The sequence below is a fragment of the Opisthocomus hoazin genome, chromosome 4 (genome assembly GCF_030867145.1).
Source record: "Opisthocomus hoazin isolate bOpiHoa1 chromosome 4, bOpiHoa1.hap1, whole genome shotgun sequence".
NCBI lineage: Eukaryota > Metazoa > Chordata > Aves > Opisthocomiformes > Opisthocomidae > Opisthocomus > Opisthocomus hoazin.
Window position 1 is genome coordinate 24,455,719 of NC_134417.1, and position 22,651 is coordinate 24,478,369.

General features: G+C 45.2%; 1 protein-coding gene across 7 annotated transcripts in view; it reads right to left on the reverse strand.

The window, feature by feature from the left end:
• The window catches only part of LOC104334451 (uncharacterized), a 209,001-nt gene that overhangs the window by 21,005 nt on the left and 165,345 nt on the right, over positions 1-22,651 (reverse strand). For all 7 annotated transcript variants that reach the window (XR_012763680.1, XM_075418364.1, XM_075418365.1 and 4 more), the window contains 9 exons: positions 21,943-22,077; positions 21,370-21,495; positions 20,168-20,299; positions 19,145-19,273; positions 17,448-17,579; positions 14,295-14,423; positions 7,721-7,849; positions 2,935-3,063; positions 1,153-1,281 (listed from right to left, as the gene is read on the reverse strand). Coding sequence is in view for 6 of the 7 variants with exons in the window: in XM_075418364.1 (XP_075274479.1) it covers positions 1,153-1,281; positions 2,935-3,063; positions 7,721-7,849; positions 14,295-14,423; positions 17,448-17,579; positions 19,145-19,273; positions 20,168-20,299; positions 21,370-21,495; positions 21,943-22,077 (1,170 nt within the window). In the remaining variant the exon portion in view is untranslated. The remainder of the gene's footprint in view (positions 1-1,152; positions 1,282-2,934; positions 3,064-7,720; positions 7,850-14,294; positions 14,424-17,447; positions 17,580-19,144; positions 19,274-20,167; positions 20,300-21,369; positions 21,496-21,942; positions 22,078-22,651) is intronic.

Sequence of the window (22,651 nt, forward strand, 5' to 3'; positions counted from 1 at the left end):
TGATACCTACTGATTAGGAGATTTTTATTTCGGGGATTTACACGGCTCTAAACATGCCAGACAGCTGCGTGAAATTTGGGCAGTCTGGACCACGTGCAAGGCAGGTACAATCTGAACCACCACAGGCCATTTTGCTCAGCTCCCCTCGATGACCCACAGAGACGCAGCAGCATGTGGCTGATTTGGCAGACTCTCCTTACAACTCACTTTTGTCAGTTCTTCTACCCGTACAGTATAGAAATACCTTCATTTTGTTAGCAGGCAGGGAACAGAAGTAGGAGGAGATAAAGTGATTTGGACAAGGGCATGTGTTTGTGGTTGGGCAGAGACCTGCCTGAGGGGCTCCTGAGACACATGGCGAGTGCTCATACTGACATTATTTCTTATTGTCCTACAGAATACGGAAAAATTAAGATACAAGCTAGAAATGGACTTCATACTGAAGAGGAAAAAATGTCTGATTGCAGATGAAAGTGTTAAAATAAAGCATGCCTAGAAGGAACTGCCCTTATCAACATCACAGCTGTCCCCAGTCCAGCCGGCGCGGCAGATGCACTTCCCCGAGTGCTGGTCACAAACCCCATGGTGGCAGCTACAGTTCTGCTCACAGCCCTCGCCGTATCGCCCGTCCCCACACTCTGAAATGAGATGGGGCAGACTGATGGGGGGCCAGGCTGGAGGGGCTCCAGGGAGATCACACTCCTGCCTCTGAAATACGGTGAGCCACCTAAGCTAGCCCTAAAAATCTTCAGTGAAGGAGATTTTGAAACTTCCCTTGACAAAATTCTCTAGAAATACATCGTTCTCCTCTTGGAGGATTTCTTTTATTATTTTTTTCTCCTGAAATTGAGGTCATTACTTATCTTCCCTGTCCCCAAGGGGCAGAGAATAGCTTGCTTCTCTCCTCTGTCCAGCAAGTTTCTAGAACCAGGGTACGTTCAAGAGCCAATACCACACCTCCCCTCAGTCTTCTCATCTCTGACCAAAAAACCCCAACTTTTTCAACCTCTCCACACCTGGTGCTCTCCAGCCCTCTGCCCCTCCTCTCTCTTTTTCCTGGGCTGTCTCAAACCAGACCTCACCAGAACCGAATTTCCTTGCAGAGTGACTGAATCGCGGCGCCGAAGGGATGGAAGCCATGCCGAGACTCACCCAGCTCACACGCTGTCCCTGTCCAGCCCTGGGGACACCGGCACTTGCCCGTCACCCGGTCGCAGGTCGTCTGGCCGTGGCAGACGCAGCGCTGTAGGCAGTTTGCCCCGTACCATCCGGGAGGACAGGCTGCAAGGAGGAGGTAGGAGAAAAGCCTTCTGTTAAGAGAGCAGGAGGAGGACACAGGTGAAACACCACCTTTCCAGGCTCACATCTCCTCTCGCCTGGGTGATCGTGGAGGTGCTGTGGGAGGCACAGCCGAGTAAAAACAGGGCCATGACTGGTAAGAAATTACACAGGCCACTGTAAAACTCCTCTGGGAACAAAGTAGGCGACAAAGCAAATTCGCTGTGACGCACCAAATGACCTCAAGATTTTCTGTTTGAACCCATGAAAAAGATCCCTTGGTTCCCACCAGCTTTCTCAACACTGAGGAGTGGAGTTACTGATTTCTCCATTTTCAGCATTTCTTTGTACAGTCCTCTTCAAATCCCAACTCCTTTTCTAATTGATCCTGATACCCACAGCTGGCTGATGACATTTTACAGTTTACCTAATTTTAACTGAGCGAGTTTATTAATTTCCATCACAACCTGATCCTATGGATAGAAGTTCATTTTTTGGCATAAAAAAACACACACACCTGTCATGTGCCAGAGTGGCACCTTTTTAAGATGCTAACAGGAGAAAGTTGGCACTCTGCAAAACCTCAGTCACCAGAGGATGGCTTACCCAGCCTCACACAGTTATTCTACCTCCTTACTTCCAAGGAGAAAAATATCCCCAACCGTACCACTAAAGGGTATGATTGACAATGTCTCTGTATTTGACAACTCCTTTTTTTAACTTTTGCTTTGTATTTGAGGCCTTCGTGCAAACCAGAAAACTATACATTGTGTTGTACACGTCATCATGAAGAACGTTTTCGTGCTTTCTCAACTTTTTATTCCTTCATGGAAAAAGCTCTTCATACTCTGTTTTAAAGGGGGACCCCCCTTCGTTTATATGCTCCTCTACCCCTGCCAGCTTTCATTGCCTTTCCCTAACCATCCTCTCGGTACACTGAAGAGCTGCTTGCGTGGAGATGCTGACTCCAAGCCCCAGCTCAGGCAGGAGCATCCGCAGCAGCATCCCCAGCTCCGTGGCACTGCTTACAGAGCCAGGTACCTTGCAAAGCACGCACAGAAAAAAGAGCCTTCTGCAACAGGGATGGGCAGACTTTTTCTAGTGGCTTGGCTGCAGGGGACTGGGATGTGTAACATAAGCCTTAGCGCAGCCTTTCTTTGCCAGGGTCTTTTCTTAAGGCTCCTTGGAGTTGGGCTTGTGTTTGAGTCACACGCACTGGTCTAATTGCCAAGGCTGGAAGTCCCAATGCCTTTCACATGTTCTGGATTTAGCCTACGTCTAGAACAGCATATGGTAACGACAAGGATCAGTTGGGCGCATGGGATGGTAAAGCAGGCCACAGAAAAGAAACAGTTTCACTTCAGTGTCATAAATGGGAGTTTTATGGACCTTTTCTCCCTTAATCAGCCCTCTTTCCAGTTTATGACTGTTTCAACCCCTGCTGTCCTATGTACACCAAGCTCCTACACTCGGCCCCTACAACATGGTGTCATGGATTTATTTAATGGACTGATCTGCGTCACTGTGTGGATATAAAACCAATGACAACACAGGGCAATGAGCTGATAATTAACACACCAACGAAGTCCCCCTGAGCAGAAGTTTAATTTTTCCCTCCTATAACCCCTGGTCAGGGGTTTGAATTTCTGACTGTACCTTCTTGGCAGGTGGCTCCTTTCCAGCCCGGGCTACAAAGGCACGTCCCAGTTACGTGATGACAGAGCGCTCCGTTGTGACAGCGACAAGCGTGACTGCAGCCTGGCCCATAGCTGTCCCCATGGCAGGCTGCAACGAGAAAAGTCCATAAAACCCCATCAGCAAGCATCAAAGGAGCCATTGCACAGAGCAAACCTGAGACGCAACCCAATGCCAGAGAAACCAGCTGGAAATTGGTTTCAGACGAGACACTTTTCACATCAGAAGGGCGCCTGAGTCCATACATTAACCATGCCTGACACTAAATGACGTGGCTTAAAAACAGGTATCATAGCATGTTCTGGAGTGGTTTTTATCGCCGGGCAGGATCGCCCGGGTGATGGATCAGCTGTCATCCCCTGCCCTGCGGAATGTCTTTGTGCTAAACTAATGGTCCAGCAGAACCGCCAGCCTGACAGCCCGGGTATTTATTTGCATCCTGGTAAGAGAACTGACAACTTCATTGTTTTCAGTGTTCATTTTTCACAGCTGGATGCCTTCTCTCACCAAGAGTCTCATTCTTTGGTCAGAGAGGGGTGATATTTCCAACTCATTCAGTTAAGCAGCTGGCTCCCATGTGAAAACTTAACGCAGCCATCTCACAAATGTACACTTGCTGCAGCTCTGTTTTCTGTGCCGCTGCCTATGAAAAACAGCAGTGATAAAATTCCTGTAGTCACCATTGCACTGAAGATTTGAATAGCTTTAAATGGTGGAACACAGACAGTACTGCTACCCCGTTTCTTTTAGGTATTACTCACAGAAGACAAAATGAATCGATGCAGTGGATAGCCTCCTTGCACGGTTTTTGTGCCTGACTCGCAGAGGCTCTCCCCTTCAGCTGTACGAATCTGTCAAGAGCCTCTCCTCCCCGCAGCGCTGCTGGCACACATTGGAGATGCAAAAAAGGCTCTGATCCCTGATCCAGAAGAGCATCCTACACTCACTGGATGCGACACCTCCCAGGATCAGATGCAAACAGTGATTTTTCACCAAAACCCTCTATGCTGTTGAGGGTGCCAGTGTGCAGAACAAACTGCAGTGCTGCAGGAGGACATGTGCCTGGGGACCGAAGGGAGGAGCAAAACCATCTTGACCTCAGGGGTGAACTTGGTTGACATTATCTGACCCATTCTCAGCTCTTTTCTTCCCATCTGAGGACTTCCAGCTTCCCGGCACGGTTCTCACAGACACCATTTCTCCCAGGACTTTTCAACACTGTTCATATTTGTCATCGCTTGGACCCCATCCACACTGAAACCACAAGAAAGTGCAGGAGCTGGGTCCCATCACAGTTAAAAGTTTGTTCTGCAAATGAGGCTTGGTTGCCAAGTTAAAGGTTCAGCCCATCCTACAGAGCTCTGGCTCAGTTTTGGGAGAAGAACTAAATATTTCCACAATACAGAGCAGAACTGTATCACAACCAAGCCAAAGGAAAAACCAGCTCATAACCAGGTCCCCTGACTGGTTACTGGTGGTTCGTGTGAGGTTTTTTGGAGGCTGCATGCAAAGATCTTGTTACTCTTACCGAGAATACAGAAGAGTTTTCCAGTGAAAATTCTGGTAAGAAAGCAGAAATTTCTGGAGAAGAAAATTTTAATTGTCCTACTGGGTGCATACAAACGTTCCTTAGCTTCTTGGTAGGATAAAGTACTTTTCTGAAGAATAAGGTAACAAGTGATGTATTAAAGCTATTTTACGAAGCCCCACAACCGAATGTACAAATATCCCTGGGACTTTTCTCCTTTCTTTATGATGAGTGCGAAGGAAAGAAGCCATAGAAAGGTTTAATTTATTAGACTTCTTCCTGCTTCAAAATTTTCCTCACTGTGCCTTGCCTCTGTAAGTGGAGGATTTATTGACTTGCAGTCCTTAAAATCTCTTTTTTTAACCCAGAGTAAGAAACACGTGAAACTGGAGAACAAAACATTCAGACTGGAAGTCAACAGCCGTCAAAAGCGTCAGGGGGCACAGGGAAATGATGGGCACTAAGACTCTAAAGGGTGCCCAGAAGCTTTGATTTCATGCAGCTCCTGTGGATTCTTCTCCCCAAAAAGAAGCTTCAGCTTTAAAAGAAAAGGGATTTTGCAAAGTCAAGTGCTCACACACCACAAAATGTCAAACCCCTGGTTATCAGCACCCCGAGCAGAGACTCTGGCAGAGCAGATCTTTCCATACTCCTTTATTTTGCAAACCGATGTGGTCTTGTTTTGCCACAAGGAACTGCTTCTGTGAAGATCCTGTTGAGCTCCAACAGCTCCAGGAAGGGACATTTTTAGTGCTAACAGAACCAGGGCAAAATGCAGATGCTGAATTGGGTTCAGCTTCTACAGTCCCTACACAGCATGAGATTTTTTTTTGGTGAGTTATTTTTTTTGTCTGTTTTTGGAAACTGCAAAATTGGGATGAGTTTGTACATAAAAAGGAAGGTTACACCTCTGGCACAAAGAGATGTCAAATGTCAAGTCCTCACTTCTGTATTGCCGAGACATCCTGACACTCAATGGAATCATTTATTTTAAACATAGGCAACACACCTTTCCTAAACCTTTTTCTTGGAAACCTAAAATATCTCAGACAGACACTCACTCTCCCCTTGCCTTCTCCAGGATAAAAAAAAAAAAAAAAAAAAAAAAAAATCACCAAACACAACCTTAAGCTGAGGCTTGGCAGATTTCATCCCAGATTAATAGAATTCATTTACAAGGAATTGAAAAATACAATCCTGTACTGGAAAGTGTTTGGCAGCTTCAACAAAAGGCCCTACTGTCTGTATTGCCCATAATTAGATAGCAGTGTATAAAATGCACTGCCTGGCCAGCTTAAGATCAATTCAAATCCCATGATGTCAAAATTATTCATCAACATCCTCCAGCACACTGCCTGCAATCTGATTACTTGAACACGAGTGCTGTCTTTCCAGCTGCTAGAGCTGGCGAGTCCCAGGAACCGGCAAGGCGAATATTAAACACCCCACAGGGGTGGGGAGTTGTGAGCCGGTGTCTCTGACCCGTGGTTGCCTTACTCCGCGCAGCTTTGGAGCAGCATGCCTGATGTTCAGTCTTCAAATCAAAACGAAGATTCATCGTTTAGCCAAGAGAAAAGCAGGTTACCCTTTGCACTGTTAACTGGCCTTGCTCTTTTACTTACAGGCAAAGGAGACCTCGGAGGCTTTGGCATCTTCACCACAGTGAGGAATAAATCAACCCAGCATAAATCTCTAATTGCCGTGGCGCAAGAGAATAAATAGCTTTTTTCTCATGTGAGCAGAGGGGGACACAGAAGGCCGTTGACAAAGAGCTGCATTTCTTAATTCAATTTAATGAAATATGTAACAAAGCTTCCCATCCCTAACGCAGTCTAAGGAGCGGGGAAGGGCCAAGGTGACACACTGCTAATGCCACAGCTTGACAGTAGAAGTGGGCTGTGACCAAGTAGACATCGTACCTGTTCAGCAGCACCTTCTCTGCTCTGTGGTATGGCTGTGTGGCTCTGCATTTGTTTCACGGTCATCTCATTAACCTACACCCACCAGGGAGTATTTCCACCATCATCCTCTTCAAGTGGTGGGAGACGGAAAGCCAAGTGTTCCTATGGGGGGCCACCATGGAGCAAAATGGACTGCAGTGGTGCGATGTTTGCAGAAATATCTAAAAAGTGGCAAGATCCACCAGCACTGCCCCTCCTGTAAATCAAAAGAGCAGGGGATTTTGCAGGAGAAGCCCTTTCAGCAGACAGGCTGTGTTGCGTGGTGGGAGCAAACGAGAGAAAAATATTATGAGGAGCAAGCGCAGCCCTCAAACAGGGTGTACATCCAGAGAATAGCATTGTTTCAATAAAAGTATCATTTCTATTTTCTAAATTAAACTCTTTTTTAATCGCAGAAATCTGCGACCTATGGATTAAAGAAGTTTTACGAAAGTGTTCCCTAACAACAAAAGCTGGCTCCTTGTTGGGCTGCTTTGGGCCCCAGCTCTGCAACGCAGCCCTGCAGACAGCAGTCGTATTTTCAAAAGGAAGTACCGACCTTGTCATCACCCTAAAGCGAAACCAGGAAGCTGAGAGGCTAAAACCTGAAAATCTTCAAGAAAAAAAAGGTATTTGCTAAATTCTGCAAATAGGTTCAGTGATGTCCATATGTAATGCCATGTAGCTAAAGAAAATAATTTCCCATGAACTTTAGTGAACAATTTCTCAGAAGAGCCAATTTTATATAAGCATACACACAAACATACAAAACCCCTTATTATCTTAGAGACTGTGGGATAATCCAGACTTGTGAAAACCTAGGAAACTGACTTTTTTTTAAATAAGTATCTTTTCTAAGAATTAGTTAAAAGAATCATTTGTCATGATCAAACAACAAAACAGTCCCAGCTCTGATTTTTCTACTTTGTGCATTTGTGATCTACCACTTTATAACTGATAATTTGATGAGATACACCAGAAATGGAGATACAACATTTCATCTCCATGTTGCAGAAAAATAAAAAGCAGAGATTCGTCATACGGTAGGAGACAGCTCCGCTATTTAAAATCTGACGATTCCCATGTTTGACAAGCGTCAACCGCAGTTAAAAAAAAAAAATGAAGTTGATTATTTACACAGCTACCAAAAATTCTTCCCTTTTTGGGCATCTTTGGAAAGGAACGTGACCTATCTAATATTGCACCCTGGTAGGTGACCCTCCCTTCCAGCAGCAACCCAGTCAGCGCTGAGGGGCTGGCGAGCATGGCGCGTACGTACGCTGGTCGCAGGTCTCGCCCAGCCAGCCGGGCAGGCAGCGGCAGGTTCCCAGGACGTGGTCGCAGCCGGCAGCATTCTGGCACTTGCACACCTGGTGGCAGTCAAGCCCAAAGAATCCATCCGGACAAGCTGAAAATACAAAACATCCTTTTTTTTAGCCAAGCTTACTTTTCTTTTTGGTATAAACTCTAGCTCCGAGATCTGAGAACATAGGGCGCTCATCTTCTCAGGGATGCTTTGTCACACATCACCCTGTGCACACACTTAAGAGCCAAAGTTGCTTCAAAGGTTAAGCCTGCGCAATTCTGCTACATGTATCTCCGCAAAATGTGACCCATTTTACACAAGAAACAGATTTCTGCATAGAAAAACACGGCTGAGAATATTGAAAAATCATTAAACAGCAAAGAGAATGGATCTGGAGTCACACAAGCCAGTGCTTGCACTTCTGTAATGGACAGAGGAAAAAGGAAAAAATTCAACATAATGCAAGAGTAGGGGGCCATGACTGCTATCTCCCTGTCTTTTGAAATGCAAAACTTATGCTCCCATTTACTCTCCTGACACCTTTCTAAAGATTTTTTAAGAGTCAACATAAGCCAGTCTTGTAGTTCAGTGCTGAAATGAAAACTTGGCGAAGAGAATGAGCAGAGAAAACCAAGACAAATGAAGTGCAGCAGAACAACTCCAGGGAGCTTAAGGAGCTCGGTACATACACCTAGGACACATAAGGAAGAGCAGCCCCACGGAGTCAATTTACATCTGTACCAGTGTTGACAGTGATGCAAATAAGCCGTTGGTGCCTGTCAGTGGGCCACATCATACCCAAAATGCTGCATTATAAGAAAGTTAAGGCTGCTATGCAGAGCTACAAAAAAACTAAAATTAGGAATTATGTTGTCTATATAGCCTTAGTTTAACTTCCATCTGCATATACATATATGTGTATTTAGGTTATACAAGTGCAAGCATAATTCTGTTATACTAAACGATAATAAATCTGTAGATACACAATTTAAAGTCATTCCTTCCACAGAACCACTGAATCACTCAGCCTCAGGACCAATGATGCTCATTAAATAAGCAGTTATTCAATAAACCTTAGCTCTTTGTCCTCCTTTTTCAATATAAACTTTTATTTAAAACCCAGTTCACACACTTCTACCCATCCCTGGTAGTGTTAAAGGGCAGGCTGGACCGGGCTTTAAGCAACCTGGGCTAGTGAAAGGTGTCCCTGCCTATGGCAGGAGGGTTGGAACGAGATGGTCTGCACGGTCCCTTCCAGCCCCAACCATTCCATGATTCTATGAAATCAGAACAACTGGCTTCCCAATAGAGTCGTATGACATTTATCATCATATATGCTACCCAATGACCCTCTGCATTAACTTCATAGCTCTCTCCCAGGTCAGAATAACACCGTCATCCACACGTGTCTCTTCCACTGTTGGACTCTTCTGTCCCTTTTCTTGCCCTGGCTCTTGTTCACCCTCAGGTTCTTTATCTCAGTCTACTCATACTGCCTCTTCCACAAATGCAAATTCAGTCCTCTAACAGAACGAACTGCTGTCTGCTTTGGTTACAAGATGGGGGAAAAATCTGATATTTGTGGATACAGGTAAACCTGGAGCTTCCACCAGCGACGGTGACAGTGCAACACACGATAACACCTGCTTTGTCTTCTCTATTCTCCTGCTCAGTTTGTGACTGCATATGATTATTTCATCTACTCAAAATCAAAAGGCTGCTCTTCCCTTCATCCTGACCAGAATGCAGCTTCTTCTCTGGCATATGAAAGATTTCAGGCTTACACCACTTTCCAAGTATGTACTGTCTCTGAAAAACAGAAAAGTGCCTCATGCTGATACAAAACTGTAAGGCATCCCTCAGCTCTGCTCAGTTCGTACTGGAGAGCGAGCTGTTATCAAGTTGTAAGGAAGAGACATCAGCACGTGGTTTCAATCTTTACGTCCTTATTTACCATGCTTCCACAGCGTGTGCGGCACAGCGTACAAGAAAGGACTTCTCCTACTCAACCCTAGGTGACATCAAAGACTGACAAAGTTTTTCTTTGTTTAATGCAAGGACTACGTAGCATCGTCAGCTGTTCCTAGAAATGCACCGTATTTATTTTTCCCTTTTATCTCATTAAAATAGAACTCTTGCTAGGCTGTCTTATGATAATGGCGAACTGCTGAAATCCCAAGAGAGAAGCCCTGTCAGCCTGTCCTGTGGTAGTGCCGATTTAGACAGCAGTTCAAATGCAAGCTTTGAGTGCTGCACTTCACCAGGGCTATACGTTGCTATTATTTATGTATCAGTTAATAAACACACTGTAGGAAAAGTCCGAGACTCCTGCTGCCACCAATTTGTGGGCCAGTTCTGTGGCATTTTGGGCTATTCGGTCAGATCAAGCAGCAAACCAGATAATTCTTCTGTTGGCTTGATCCCGTCACTGGACACATGCCTTGGGTCACACAACACATACCAAAGCAGCAGGGAACAAAATTAAACGCAATTATGGTGCAGTGAAGACAACTGCAACCTTCAAAGCGGGAGCAGCAGATGCTCAGCACTTCACGCAGTTATATCAATTCTAACAACTGCCTTCCCAAACGGGAGCAGAGCAGCCCCGGCACAGGGCAGGGCGACCCGGCTGCCTCAGCACGACGCACTCGTAACAGAGCCGCGAGCCAGGATGGCAAACGCAGGCACACCTTGACTCCTCTCGGGTTTGCTGGTGGGCAGCTGGGCTGCCTGACAGGGGGGACACCATGGCCCAGGCTTCCCGCGTGTCAGATGTTAACATTTATTTGAAGAAACCATCAACATATTTAGCTATTTATTACCAGAAGGATTGTTCTGGGGTTTTAGGGTTTTTTGGGGGTGCTTTTATACTGTTCTTTTTTTAATTTTATTTTTTATTTGCCTGTTAGGTCTAAGTGCATTAACACCATAGCCCTGGAGCAGTGGGTGAATACAACAGGCACCTTTTCTGGAGAAAATGCTACTCACTCTATCTATTCTCTACCAGGTTAGAGAAAGGACTTACAAAGCCACCTTTTGCTATGATCACTGCCTTGGCAGAGTCTGGGAGTGCAGAGGTATGAACTGATACTTCAGTTCAGGAACGGCCAGAATCCCACATGTGCCTCAGGGGCCTCCTCCCCAGGCGCGCAGCATTGTCCACTCCAACGGGAAAGCTATCCAGTGGCATTGCTGCATCACTCTCAAGGCACCACCAAGAAGGATTCATTTTCCTTTGGTAATGCTAGACCTTGTCAAGACCCGTACATGATTTCTTCAGTGTTCAGGTTGTATCACTTGCTGCTTTCAAGAAAATGCCAAGGAAGCCTTTCCTATGTTGTTCAGACGGCCTGCAAACATTTCTTAGTAGATTACTTCTGTTTTCAGGCTTATTTGCAAACATTAGCCGCTTTGCAACTGAAACAGTTCTTGTTTTGCAGCTCTTCTGAAAGAGTTACAAGAGTCACAAGACTCGTTTTTGCAATGGACAGCTGAAGGATGGCGCAAGCATGTACCACCTTTAGAAATGTCTAATTTTCTTTCAGAAAGTGACTTGATAGCTTTATTCTTACCCATCATTATTTTATGTGATCACACCACTGCTGGAGAGGCAGCAGTAGGACTGAATGATACCAGATGGAGATGAAGAAGAGCCGATTGAAGCTGACTCTGAGCAAAGCAGAACTGAGGTGCCTACGGACAGACAACAGGACTGTGAAGAGCGTGAGGTCTCTTGGCACCATCCTGTGGCACAGCAGTTCAGCCAGCTCCTGAATAATTCACAGCAGGGTCTCACAGAATGGCAACCTGGAGCAACAGTGTCTCCTGCTACTGCTTAGCTTGGAAACTGTCCTGTGCCGGTGGATGATGGTGTGGCTTTGGTTGTTATCTGTATTACCGATGGGTGATATACGTAGGTACACAACAATTTCAATCACAGAATCGTTAAGTTTAGAAAAGACCTCTAAAATTTGCAGTGAATATTGCAAATATCTTCTGAGCCACCATACTGTCCCCACTCTTCACGCTCTTTTCAGGGAATACAATCAGATACAAGGTCTTGGGTCATAACCTCAAAACACTCTATTCTGGCAAACTGAAACTTTTGCCTTCATTCAATTAAAACTGAAATATGACGGAAGCATCACCCCTGCCTCTAACACCATGGCACACTCAAGCACGATGGAGCTTCTCCCTTAGGTTGGCTGCCTCACCAGTGGATGAACACTGGTCAGCTGTCAAGACACTGCAGCACCTCAGGTTTGAGCACAAATGCTCAAAGTGACAAATACAAGCTCGCTTCACCATAGTGCCAAAAATCCTCCAAGAGCTTTCTACAGTTGCTAGTGCAGAGTAAGGTGGGAAAGCTTGGTTAACTTCACCATAAAGAGCTATATTACAAAAGCCCAATGCTGAGAATTAGCCAGGGCTAAGATTACATTGACAATGCTAATAAATCATAACAGATCATAGAAATCTGTAGCAAATAAAGAACTTGGACATGGCCGCTGAAGTAACGTTTTGCAACAGGGACTGGCACGTAAGCCTACGAAGCCCTACTTCATCCTGAAGGTAGCAAATGAACCAAAAGGAACAGCAGTACTTTGTTCCCACCTGAACAAAGAAAACCAATCAGAAAAAAACCCGCAAAGGCAAATTCTGGGATGTCTGCAATTTCAATTTGAACCAGGAACACACGCTGCCACAATGCAAAACATCAGAAGCAACGACTGCAGGCTCAAATACGCTCATTATGCAGGGGTGATGTTAATATTAATTATTAATATTAATGAACATTAGATTTTGTAAGATACTGTCTTCTCCTAGGACTCTGAACTTAGAAGGCTGCAAAAGTTTCAGTTTCAATGTTTCTGTGATGGTGGAAAAGTCCCTCCCAGCCCTAGGATGAAGCATCAGCAGCACGTGAGAAGACCAACGCAACTCAGCCGCGTTGGGTCTCAAGCTCCACGTTCCCGTCTGCGAGGCGCGGAGCTTGGCTGGCGTGGGTGGATTGCCAAGAGGACGGCAAAAAGCACAGCCTCGCCAGAAGGAAACCCTGCCAGTCTCCGTGTCGCTAAAAACAGAAGTGCTACAGCTCCTCAGAGAAAAGGTGCCAAGAAGGTTCTACCAAGGGCAAACCACCCACACGTTTTGCTCCCTCTTCATCTTCTGGAACCAGTCAAACCATTCTGGCTGAAACTTTCTATGTGAAAAGGTGACACAGGTCAGCTCAGAGCAAACACCCTGCCTGCTTGAGAGAAAACATGCAGAAAAGAGGGTCTTGCAAAGGGTAGAACGCTCAATTCTACTCCCCCCTCCACAATCTTCTTCCAGGAATTTAAGAAGATGAAGATGTCCAAAGTGACTGATTTGGAAGTTGAGACTTGTATTTTATTTTTTTTTCCAGCAGACATCACCCAAGCTTCTCCATATTCCTCACACCTAGTTTGGCAAAGGATATTAGGCTCTTCGTCCTCATTTTGAATCGTGCTGGAATGAACAGATTTACACCACAACACAGATCACTGTACTGATTTTCTAATTAAAAATAATAGTTGAAAAAAAGGACAGACTGATGAAAACAAAGTTCAACTAAATCATTTTAAAAAGAGATGTAGTGGAGATGCAATAAATTATGAAGCACATAATGCAGCAGACCCTTAAAAAGACTATTTATTTTGTGTAAAAATTCCTGGTAGGAATGAGGGGGGAACAACCCGAAGCGCCCGAAGCCCAGCCGGGGGTGCTTTGCTCCCGTTGCTGGGGAGGCTGTGGAGCATCTCCCTTCCCATCAGAGGGCAGCAGCTCCCTGCAAGGAACTCTGCCTTCAGCGACCCGCCGATAAAGCTGCTCCCTCACCACAATAGTTGTTCCTTTGGTTTCATGATCATCATCTGTAGAATCTTCAATCATTTACACTTCAATAACTGTGACTACATCTGACTGGCTACGTGCTGTTTCTGTTGTATTCTAGACTGTACTTGTTATGATCGGCACAGCGATGCAGCAACACAGCAGCCTTCTCAGACGACGCCACAGGCAGACTCACAATAACGTGTCTAAGGAATCCCATCCAACCTTTTCAACACTTCACCAAATGATAAGGTAACACGAAATGGTCTGTTGGATTTATTAACATTAAAAATATATCCGTTCTTAAAGAGTTCCTTTGGGAAGATGCACAGACACATGTTTTCCTCTAAACTAGGATCAAGCAAGTTTAGTGCAGGACAAGCACCTTTCTAGTCAGTGGTCAAACAGCTTAAAAAAAGGGTCTTCATAAAGATGTGATACAGCAGGAATCTTAGGCATGTATCTAATTTTAACCACATCAAAACATGTGCCCAACGCTAGGCACATGGTGAAACACTTTGCTGAGCTAGGATGGAAGCGCACATTTCGGTATCGCCTTCCAGCCAAGTTCAATGGCTTATTTAGATCAGGTGCTGTAAATTGTAAAACCAGCTCTCTGGCTATCTGAGAAAACAAAACCCAAACCGAAACCCATCTGCCTAAGCCTGCAAGGGCCCGGTGGGAGCAGCGGTACCTCTTCCACAGAAGGTTCCCGTCCAGCCGGCCGTGCACGTACAGGCTCCGCTCACGTGGTCGCAGGCAGCTCCATTCTGGCACTGACAGCTGTGCCGGCAGCTCGGGCCAAAGCTTCCCTCGGGGCATCCTGCAGCAGAGGAATCAAAGCCAGATGATGGGTTAATCCTGGAGCAGATCAGGGATCAACGGGGAATTTTTAGATACGTGGGAATTCTTACTATTTCCAAAAGAAGAATCAAGGCATAATGGTAATGCCTTAAAACTGATGTGATTAAGTGTTCTTCTTGGGGTCCAGGTAAGCTGGGCTGTTTTTATTAAGGTCTATTTTAGAAAAATACCGGGGTGCTAAAAGACTAAATTCTGCACAGAAACCTAGTATTGTCTCGTAGTTTCAAAGCCTGTGACTTCATAGGTTCTGCCTGAAGACACTTTGCACACTGGTCTGGAATTGCTTATATGCACATCTCCCTCGGGACTTCATCAGCCAGGAGGGGAAAAGCTCTCAGCCTCCGCGCCTCCTTCTGAGGCCCTGTCCTCTGTTTTCCCACAAACCCTCCTTCCCCAGAAAGCTGGAGAAAATATGAAATGCGGTGGCTTCCTTTAGAAAGCTCCAGACTGAACGCTGCATACTTCACTTTCAGGCTCTGCTTTGAAAAATTCAAGTGAAAATGTTACATCTAGTGGACAGATTAACAATTACTTTTCCACAGCAGTTAATGTAAGGAGTTTTAAAAGATTTGCATGGTGTTCACTATTGGAAGAAAGAAAACAACAGTTGAGAACGAAAACAAATTTCTTGTTTCAGGATTATAGGAAAATCAATTAAGAATAGGGCCAGTTGCCTAATTCACATTAGATATTTTGGACAGGCTGAAATAGAGAGATATACTTGGCTAAACACTATATCACAGGGCCTCTACTCATGTTTGAAGGTCTTGTGAACTCCCCTCTAAATGAGTTAGGTATGTTATTGCCAGAACTCATTTCTAAAAGAGTGTATGATTTTAGCATTTACATCAACAAAGTGATTTTCAGGCAATCTGGAAAGAATCACAGAGAACAGAAAACAACGAGGATCCTCAAAGACAACTCTGCGTCTGGAATGAAGCAGTGCACTTGGTGCTGCCTGTGCAGAGCCTTAGGTGGGCAGTGAGAGGAGTCGACGTGAATTCAGTTGCTCCTGCAGCTTAGTGACTCTCCACCAACCTGAGCCAGCCCCTGGGGTGTCTCACAGGGGCTATAGGTTGGGATGGGCGACAGAAGAATAGCAAGGTTCCTACGTATTTCTTTGCTTTCAATCATCTGTGTTGCAAAACAGGCTGTTGTTTAAGTGTGGAGTTGTTTGGATGTATTTTTTGCACTTAGAGTTGAAATTCAGTCCCAGGGTTGGATCGGTGTCAAATCCTATTTGCACCACCTCCTATTGCCAAAGCTGCCGACCATTGTGCATCAATCCTCCTACACTAGTTCAACAAATAAACACATAGAAGTGCACTTGTGCCTTAAAAGCTTGATCCTCCTCAGCGTTTACGAGAATCTATGCAAGGAAAATAGCATTCCAGTGCAGTAATAGGTGTGGGGGTTTCAGCTGAGCTGTCTTCAAACCTACGGCGTTTAGCCTCTCAAGGTGACGGCAACGGGTCTGTACATGTCACAAATGATTTCGCAATCCGCATCACAGAGAATCTGCCCTCTGCTCGAGCAGGTGCAGGCTGCTGCAATGCGTGCCGAGATGCATCCACCCCGCCGGAGAACCTGAGCTGCCTGCAGAGCCGCACAGGGAAAGAGCCTGACCTGAAGCGTGAGGCTAGAGAAGCCCTGGGACCAGAGGAGCTCTCCAGTAAAGATCGTGCCTCCAAGGCAGCATTAAAAGTTTAGGGAATAATTATGGCTTTCATATTCTTGCACACACACACAGAGATATATATGCATGTTCTTACACACATATTCATATATATACTCACACAATTAAAGTGGGATAAAAAGCCAACTGAATAAAACAGAAAACCCACAGACAGAACATTCGAGGTTGCCAGATGTTTTGTCCGCAGCAATGGCTTCACTGATTACCTTGCCAGAGAAGATGACAACCAGCTCTTTGGGTACTTTCTGTCTGCAGACATGCTGTTTTGAGAGAGGTCAAGAGTGAAAGGGAAGTGGAACTGGCAGCTCCTTCTCCAGGAGCTGGTCTTCCCAACTAACTTCCATTCCCTCTGTGCCAACAGCAACAAGAGCCCTAAGATCGATTTTGCCGGGTGTTTGTCTTAGGTCACCGTTCCAGATTAATTGTTTTGACATTTCTGTGTGACACCAGCAGTTAATTCTGCCTACGCCACTGAGACTCTGGTGGCTACATGTGTGCTACTGTAAGACTGTTAAACTAATAGATAAAATATTTATTTTATTTAACAACATCAATATAATCAACAATAATAACAGCAGCTTAACTACGCAACTTCTTGCCACAAGATGAAGTGGATACCAAATGTTTGCACGGAATCAAAAAAGAAACAGGCACTGTAATTGGAAAAAAAGAAATCCAGTTGTATTAAATCTAGAGATATTGCTTCTGTCTCTAGAAGCTCCTTAGTGACAAATTGATGAAACGTGGGGAGACATACCAGGAATTATCCATATACCTGTTTTTATCCTCTTAAGGCATCTACAACTGACCGCTGTTAGAGACAGATTAGTGGAGATCATGGGCCTCTGGTAAGACCACTGTGCATTTTTTTTTTCAATAAATAGAGGACTCTAAAATCTTCCTGATTTTGCTTCTGGTATGTACATGTGAAGCATTTCTATATGTCCGGCCTCAAAAAGAAGATTTATGAAGAAAATTTGCAGACCTAAACCTGGATAAATAAAACTGATATGGAAACTTCTATGCCACAAGCCAAATTTATATCAATCTTATCACTCACATGAGGTCTTCACATTAAAAATAGCTGCTGAGTCCAAAACAAGTCTGAAAATAACTTCTCTGGAATCTAAATTAGGGAAACTACCCAACCCTGATGAAAGCCAAGAGCCCTGCGACGCGCTGGCCAGACCGGAGGCGGTACAGCCAGGAGGTCTTCCTGGGAGGGATTCACAGGAAAAGTAATTTCTGGTTTTGCAAATTCCCCGCGCTGACAAAGCGGCAACTTACTCCGTTCGCAGTGTTTCCCAGTGAATCCTGGCTCACAGAAGCAGGAGCCAGTGACCGGATCACAGCTACCATCGCTGTTGTTGCAGACACACGTGTTTTCACAGCGCTGTCCCCAACGGCCACTGTTGCAGGCTGCAAAGTAAAACAGTATTTACATTGAGAATCAGCTTTGAGCTCGGCTAACAGATTATTTTACATCTAAATGAGAGAACAAAAAAGATGCTAAATGGCTACTTAAGATACAGGCATTCTGGACCAGACTCATAGCTGTAGCATGGGGCATAGATTAATGGACATCAATGCAATTTTTGCTGAAAGTAGGGGTCCGTAGGCAGATATTATGCCATCCACATAAAACTAGTCATTCATAATCAATCCATATCCATCAATCCACAGTCTCCAACGCATAATTTCATGGAAATAAAGTATCAGCTATTGACTCAGTTAGCAAAAATCTGCCCAACCAGAATAGCTAATGGGTAAAACAAGACAGATTTGTGAGCACCCTCCACATTTTCCTCAAAATACTGCGAAACGCAACATGGACACCGACAGACAAATCTCACAATCTTTGTGTTTCACTCTAAAAATCCCACAATACTGCCATGGTTATGACAATGGACCACAGCATCTCCTTCCTTTCTTGTAAGGGTAAAGATGAAAGTGCCCATCAGGGCAACAGAAACCTGGTTTTGGAGCTGGGCATCTGTTTCCCGCCGCATCTGCAATAGCTGAAGAGCTGCCTTACAGAGACATCTCTGCAAAGCAACTTTTCTCATATCTTTTCCTGAATAGAAACATAAGCTTTTCTTTGCTATGGTCTCTTAATTCTTTAGACAGCCTAGGGAGTTATGAAAAGTTATCTAAATAGCTCTACACATTACCAGCTGGTTTGATTTTTAAAATACGCATATTCGTGGAAACTTCAGATTTTCCCAGTTTTCCTCAGTGCCAAGCCTGAGAAGCCAGGTCCAAAACTCACTGTCAATTAATTCATATGGTTTTATGTGTTCAAGACCAAGCTTAGAACGAGGTTTGTATTCTGTTGGCTTTTTGCAAGAGGGATCATAACGAATCCAGGAGAAAAGATGGGAAACAGGAAAAGGAAAGAATCAAGCAGGATGGCTTAACATTTATATGGTGCTACCCAAAAAGGGCAAACCTGCACTCTCACACGGCCATCAATATGGAGAGTGATGCTAAAGTCAACAGAAGGATGCTCTGCTCTTCTAGAGAATGGAATTTCTCCTAGCATTTATATTCACAAGTTAAGGAGTGACCTTAGGACACACAGCTGTACATGCCACTCACTTGTTGAATAAATCTCCCCTCGACAAAATGAAAAATGGAGAATTAATCTTAAAACTAATCTGTGCTGAAAATGAAAAACAAAACTGTCTGTCAGTCAAAACGCTGACAGGACAGATGGTATTGGGCAAAGGGATCCATAGTGTTGAAATAAGAGCTTATACCAATACTTTGCGCTTCATCAGCCATCTATTTCAATACGTTGAACCTAGATAATTAAGGATTATAACCACCCAGGCTGTGCAAACCTGTAAACATACCATTTCCGAAGCAATAAGATTAGCGAAAGTATATTAAAAAACCTGTAATAGACTAAGAACAAACAGAGCCGGTTCTCCCATTTGCCGTTAAGTCCCTGGGAGATGCCGTGCGCCCTGTGTTTGACTTACGGTGTTTGCAGTCGTGGCCAGTCCAGCCGGGGGGACACGCGCACTCTCCGGTGACGTGGTGACACTGAGCACTGCTGCTACAGCTGCACAAGAGCAGGCAGCTCTGTCCATAGTAACCATCAGGGCAGGCTGAAAACAGGCAAACAGGCTGCAATTTCACCTAGATAAGAACTCAGGCACAGACTGATCTTTTCGAACCAGACAGCAACAGTTTGCTCCCTAAAACAGGCATTAGGCGAATCCAGAAATCCAAACCGCAAAATGAAAGAAACATCTGCAATTTGTATACTAGGTGTCTGCGGCCGAGTCCTGCAAAGCGGGAACAGCTTGAGTGACTTTTGGGTACTTCTCCCGCACATCAGCATCAACCAGCAGAGGGCAAACAGCGTGCTGAGCAAACCGTCACCAAAAGCCATTTTGTGACGGACAAGGAGACATCATGTGCCACCACTGAGCTCACGCACGAAGCAGTGCTGTCCCTGAAAGCCTGTCTGTAGTGCCAGCATGAAGCCCTACCCAGGCAGCTTTTAATACCCAGAGGTGGAGTAAGGAGCCACACTACGGCAACGCAGACCAGTCGCTCGAGCATATTCCCATGGTCTCTGCTGGATCTGCAGAGACAGCGTTGGTATTACTCCTACGTCCTCACTACTATTTAATCCTAAATTATGTACAACAGGGAGTGCTGCTGTGAACATAACCCAGAAGTGGAGCCATAGGGGCCAACTGGTCAGCTCCTCTTGCCAAGCAACCAGGGTTCCAACGCAATATTGTGGCTATTCAACATTGCACATATTGTCATAAATTAGGTCTAACAATAACATCGATTTGAGATGCAATTTAGCTGTCATCTGCAGTTGTCTGTAATCTCCCTTCAGTAAATAATGTCACATTCAACAAAGGGAATTCCTGAAGCCAACTCTACCTCGGATCAGTGTGTGTAACGTAACAAGCATCTCGCAAACCAGCAAGAAGGCAAAAACCAAACTGACTTTCGTGGAGAAGGCTGGTGTGAGGACTTACGTGCCGAGCAGGATGCGCCGGTGTAGCCAGGGGGACAGTCGCAGGCTCCCGTTGAGGTGTTGCACTGTCCCCCGTTGGTGCAGGGCTTGCAGGCGGACTGGCAGTCTGGTCCCCACCGGCCTGCTGGGCAATCTAGGGAAAAAAACCCACACAAGATGTCCCCAGTGCCATTTTCCGTTTCAAGGCAACTATAGATTTTTGACATTACCTAGTAGAATTTAAAATTAACAGTATAACTAAGCAGGACAAAGAGTTGATGTATTATCTCTCTAGACCTACAGTGCTGTCACAATAAACCTGAATGAGTCAAGTCCCTGTACCGCAGCACGCAAGAACACATCTAAAGAGAAACCCAAAGGCTCTCTTCTGTGTCTGTTGATTGGTTTGGTTTCTGATTCAGTAATGCCGGGAGCATTTGAACATATCTGAAAAATGAATTACTGCACTCAGCGAAGGAAACCTGTGGAGGACAGTAATCTGCAGACAGATGCAGGAGGGGAGGGCTGCTGCTGTATTTTTGCTGGGCCGAGTAGGAGACAGGATGGTCATCCAGTCCAGAGGAACATGAGGTGGAGCCCAGGTCTCCATTCAGCTCCACGTCCTTCACCAGGCTCCTGCTCGGTGGTGCAGTAAGCCACCACCCAGGTCCATGCAGGGTGGGTGCTCCTCAGGCGTGCAACAGCCAGGGCTCTGCAGGTGGAAGGTAGTTCAGTGTCCTTGAGACTTCTTCCATCCCTTTACTTCATTACCCACAGGAATGTTCTCCTGTTTAATTCCTCCCTCTGTTCCAGGTCCTTCACTTGGTGGTTCCACAACAGCTGTCTTTGGCCAGAGCCATGTGACAGCTCCTGAGGCAGGTTGTGTGCATATGACAGCACAGTTCCAAGCTCTGCTTTGGGACTCAGAGCTGCTGCAATGCCCCATTATTTCTGCCCAACTTGTGCAAACCCAGTCCAGCATATAAATTACTATTATTAATTGGAGCAGAGATACGGGTGAGGGTAACTAAATCACACTCCCTCCTTTAGAAGCGATCCCACATGATGGATGTCATATGTTCTGCACCAAAACTGATCCTTTACCCATTCTGCAAATGAAGCCTCTTGCATTGCAGCAGTCTTGGTGGGAAGCAGAGTAACTCCACTTTTTACCATGTGTTCCAAAGCAAGGCACTCACCACCCCAGTCCAACACCTAACACACCTTGCTCACACATAGCACCGGTCTTCCCAGGTGGGCAAACACACTGCCCCGTCTTTGGATCGCATGGTGCTTCTCCACAGCTGCACCTCTGCCTGCAGTTCGCCCCAAAGCTCCCAGGTTGACAAGCTGGTCAAAAGAAAGCCAAAGACATAATCAGTATAACGAAGCATTTTGAAGACATTAGGAGGCACCACCAAGAGCAATTTTAAATTGCGCCGTGATGGTAAAAAGTGATCTTTGTTAGCATCAGTGTCTCAGCGACCGGTGGTCTGTAATTCACTGCAACAGAGCTCTAGAAAATCTGTGCCTGAAGCTTCAAAAGGAACTACAGCTACCTGGAGAAATGTTAGTATTAGTAACTAGCCTCGGCCTTCTGCCTCGATCTTTACAAGCAGAGTACCACAGCAGTTGCCAGGCTCCAAATATCAATGTGGCTTCAGTGGGGAACCACCAGCTCCTATCAACAACAAACATACCCTTTTATTTGCAACTTCTCTATCTGAACATGAGTTTCCAGAGTAAGCTTTCCCATACAATGTGTACTTCCCAGGGAAAGATGCAGCGAGTACCTACACAAATGGCATTTGTCTCCACGAAAGCCAGGCGGACATGGATGCCTGCAGACTCCTGTCTGATGATCACATAGGACATCAGTAGGACAGTTGCACCTCAGTTTGCAACCAGACCCATAAAAGCCAGGCGTGCACTCTGGAAAATGCAAGTAGACACAGAACATGTATAAGAAATAGGAAAAGTTAAGAAAACTGAATGAAAGTCAGAAAATAATTTGGACAGAAATTTGCAGAAAATCTATTATAATGCACATTTTAGAGGTGCTGATAATGAAGTCCAAATATGTATTAACCACTTGCATGAACATTTCAAAGAGGTTACTGCTTAAATCCAACCCAGAAACAGAGTGGCAGAATACTTAAGGATATATTCAATTACAGCCATTACAGAATTACTCTTCTTATCTGTCTGTACCTTCTGCTGCTCTCTGCCTCAGTGCAAAGACAGTGCTGGGCAAGGGATGCTCTCCCCAAAACCGAGCACGTCACCAAAAATGCTAAAGATATTAAATATTGTCACTGTTATTCTCCACCAAACCCCCCAGAACTAGTGTCGTAAACTCGACACATTCCTGCCTGCCCAGAGAGGAATCTGAAGGGAGAATCTTCATTGCGCGGCTCCATCGCTGTCTGAAGAGGGCTACTGAGACATGCCGACATGAATGTGGAATACAATTCTCTTTGAACTACCCCCAAAAACTACAAAGAGC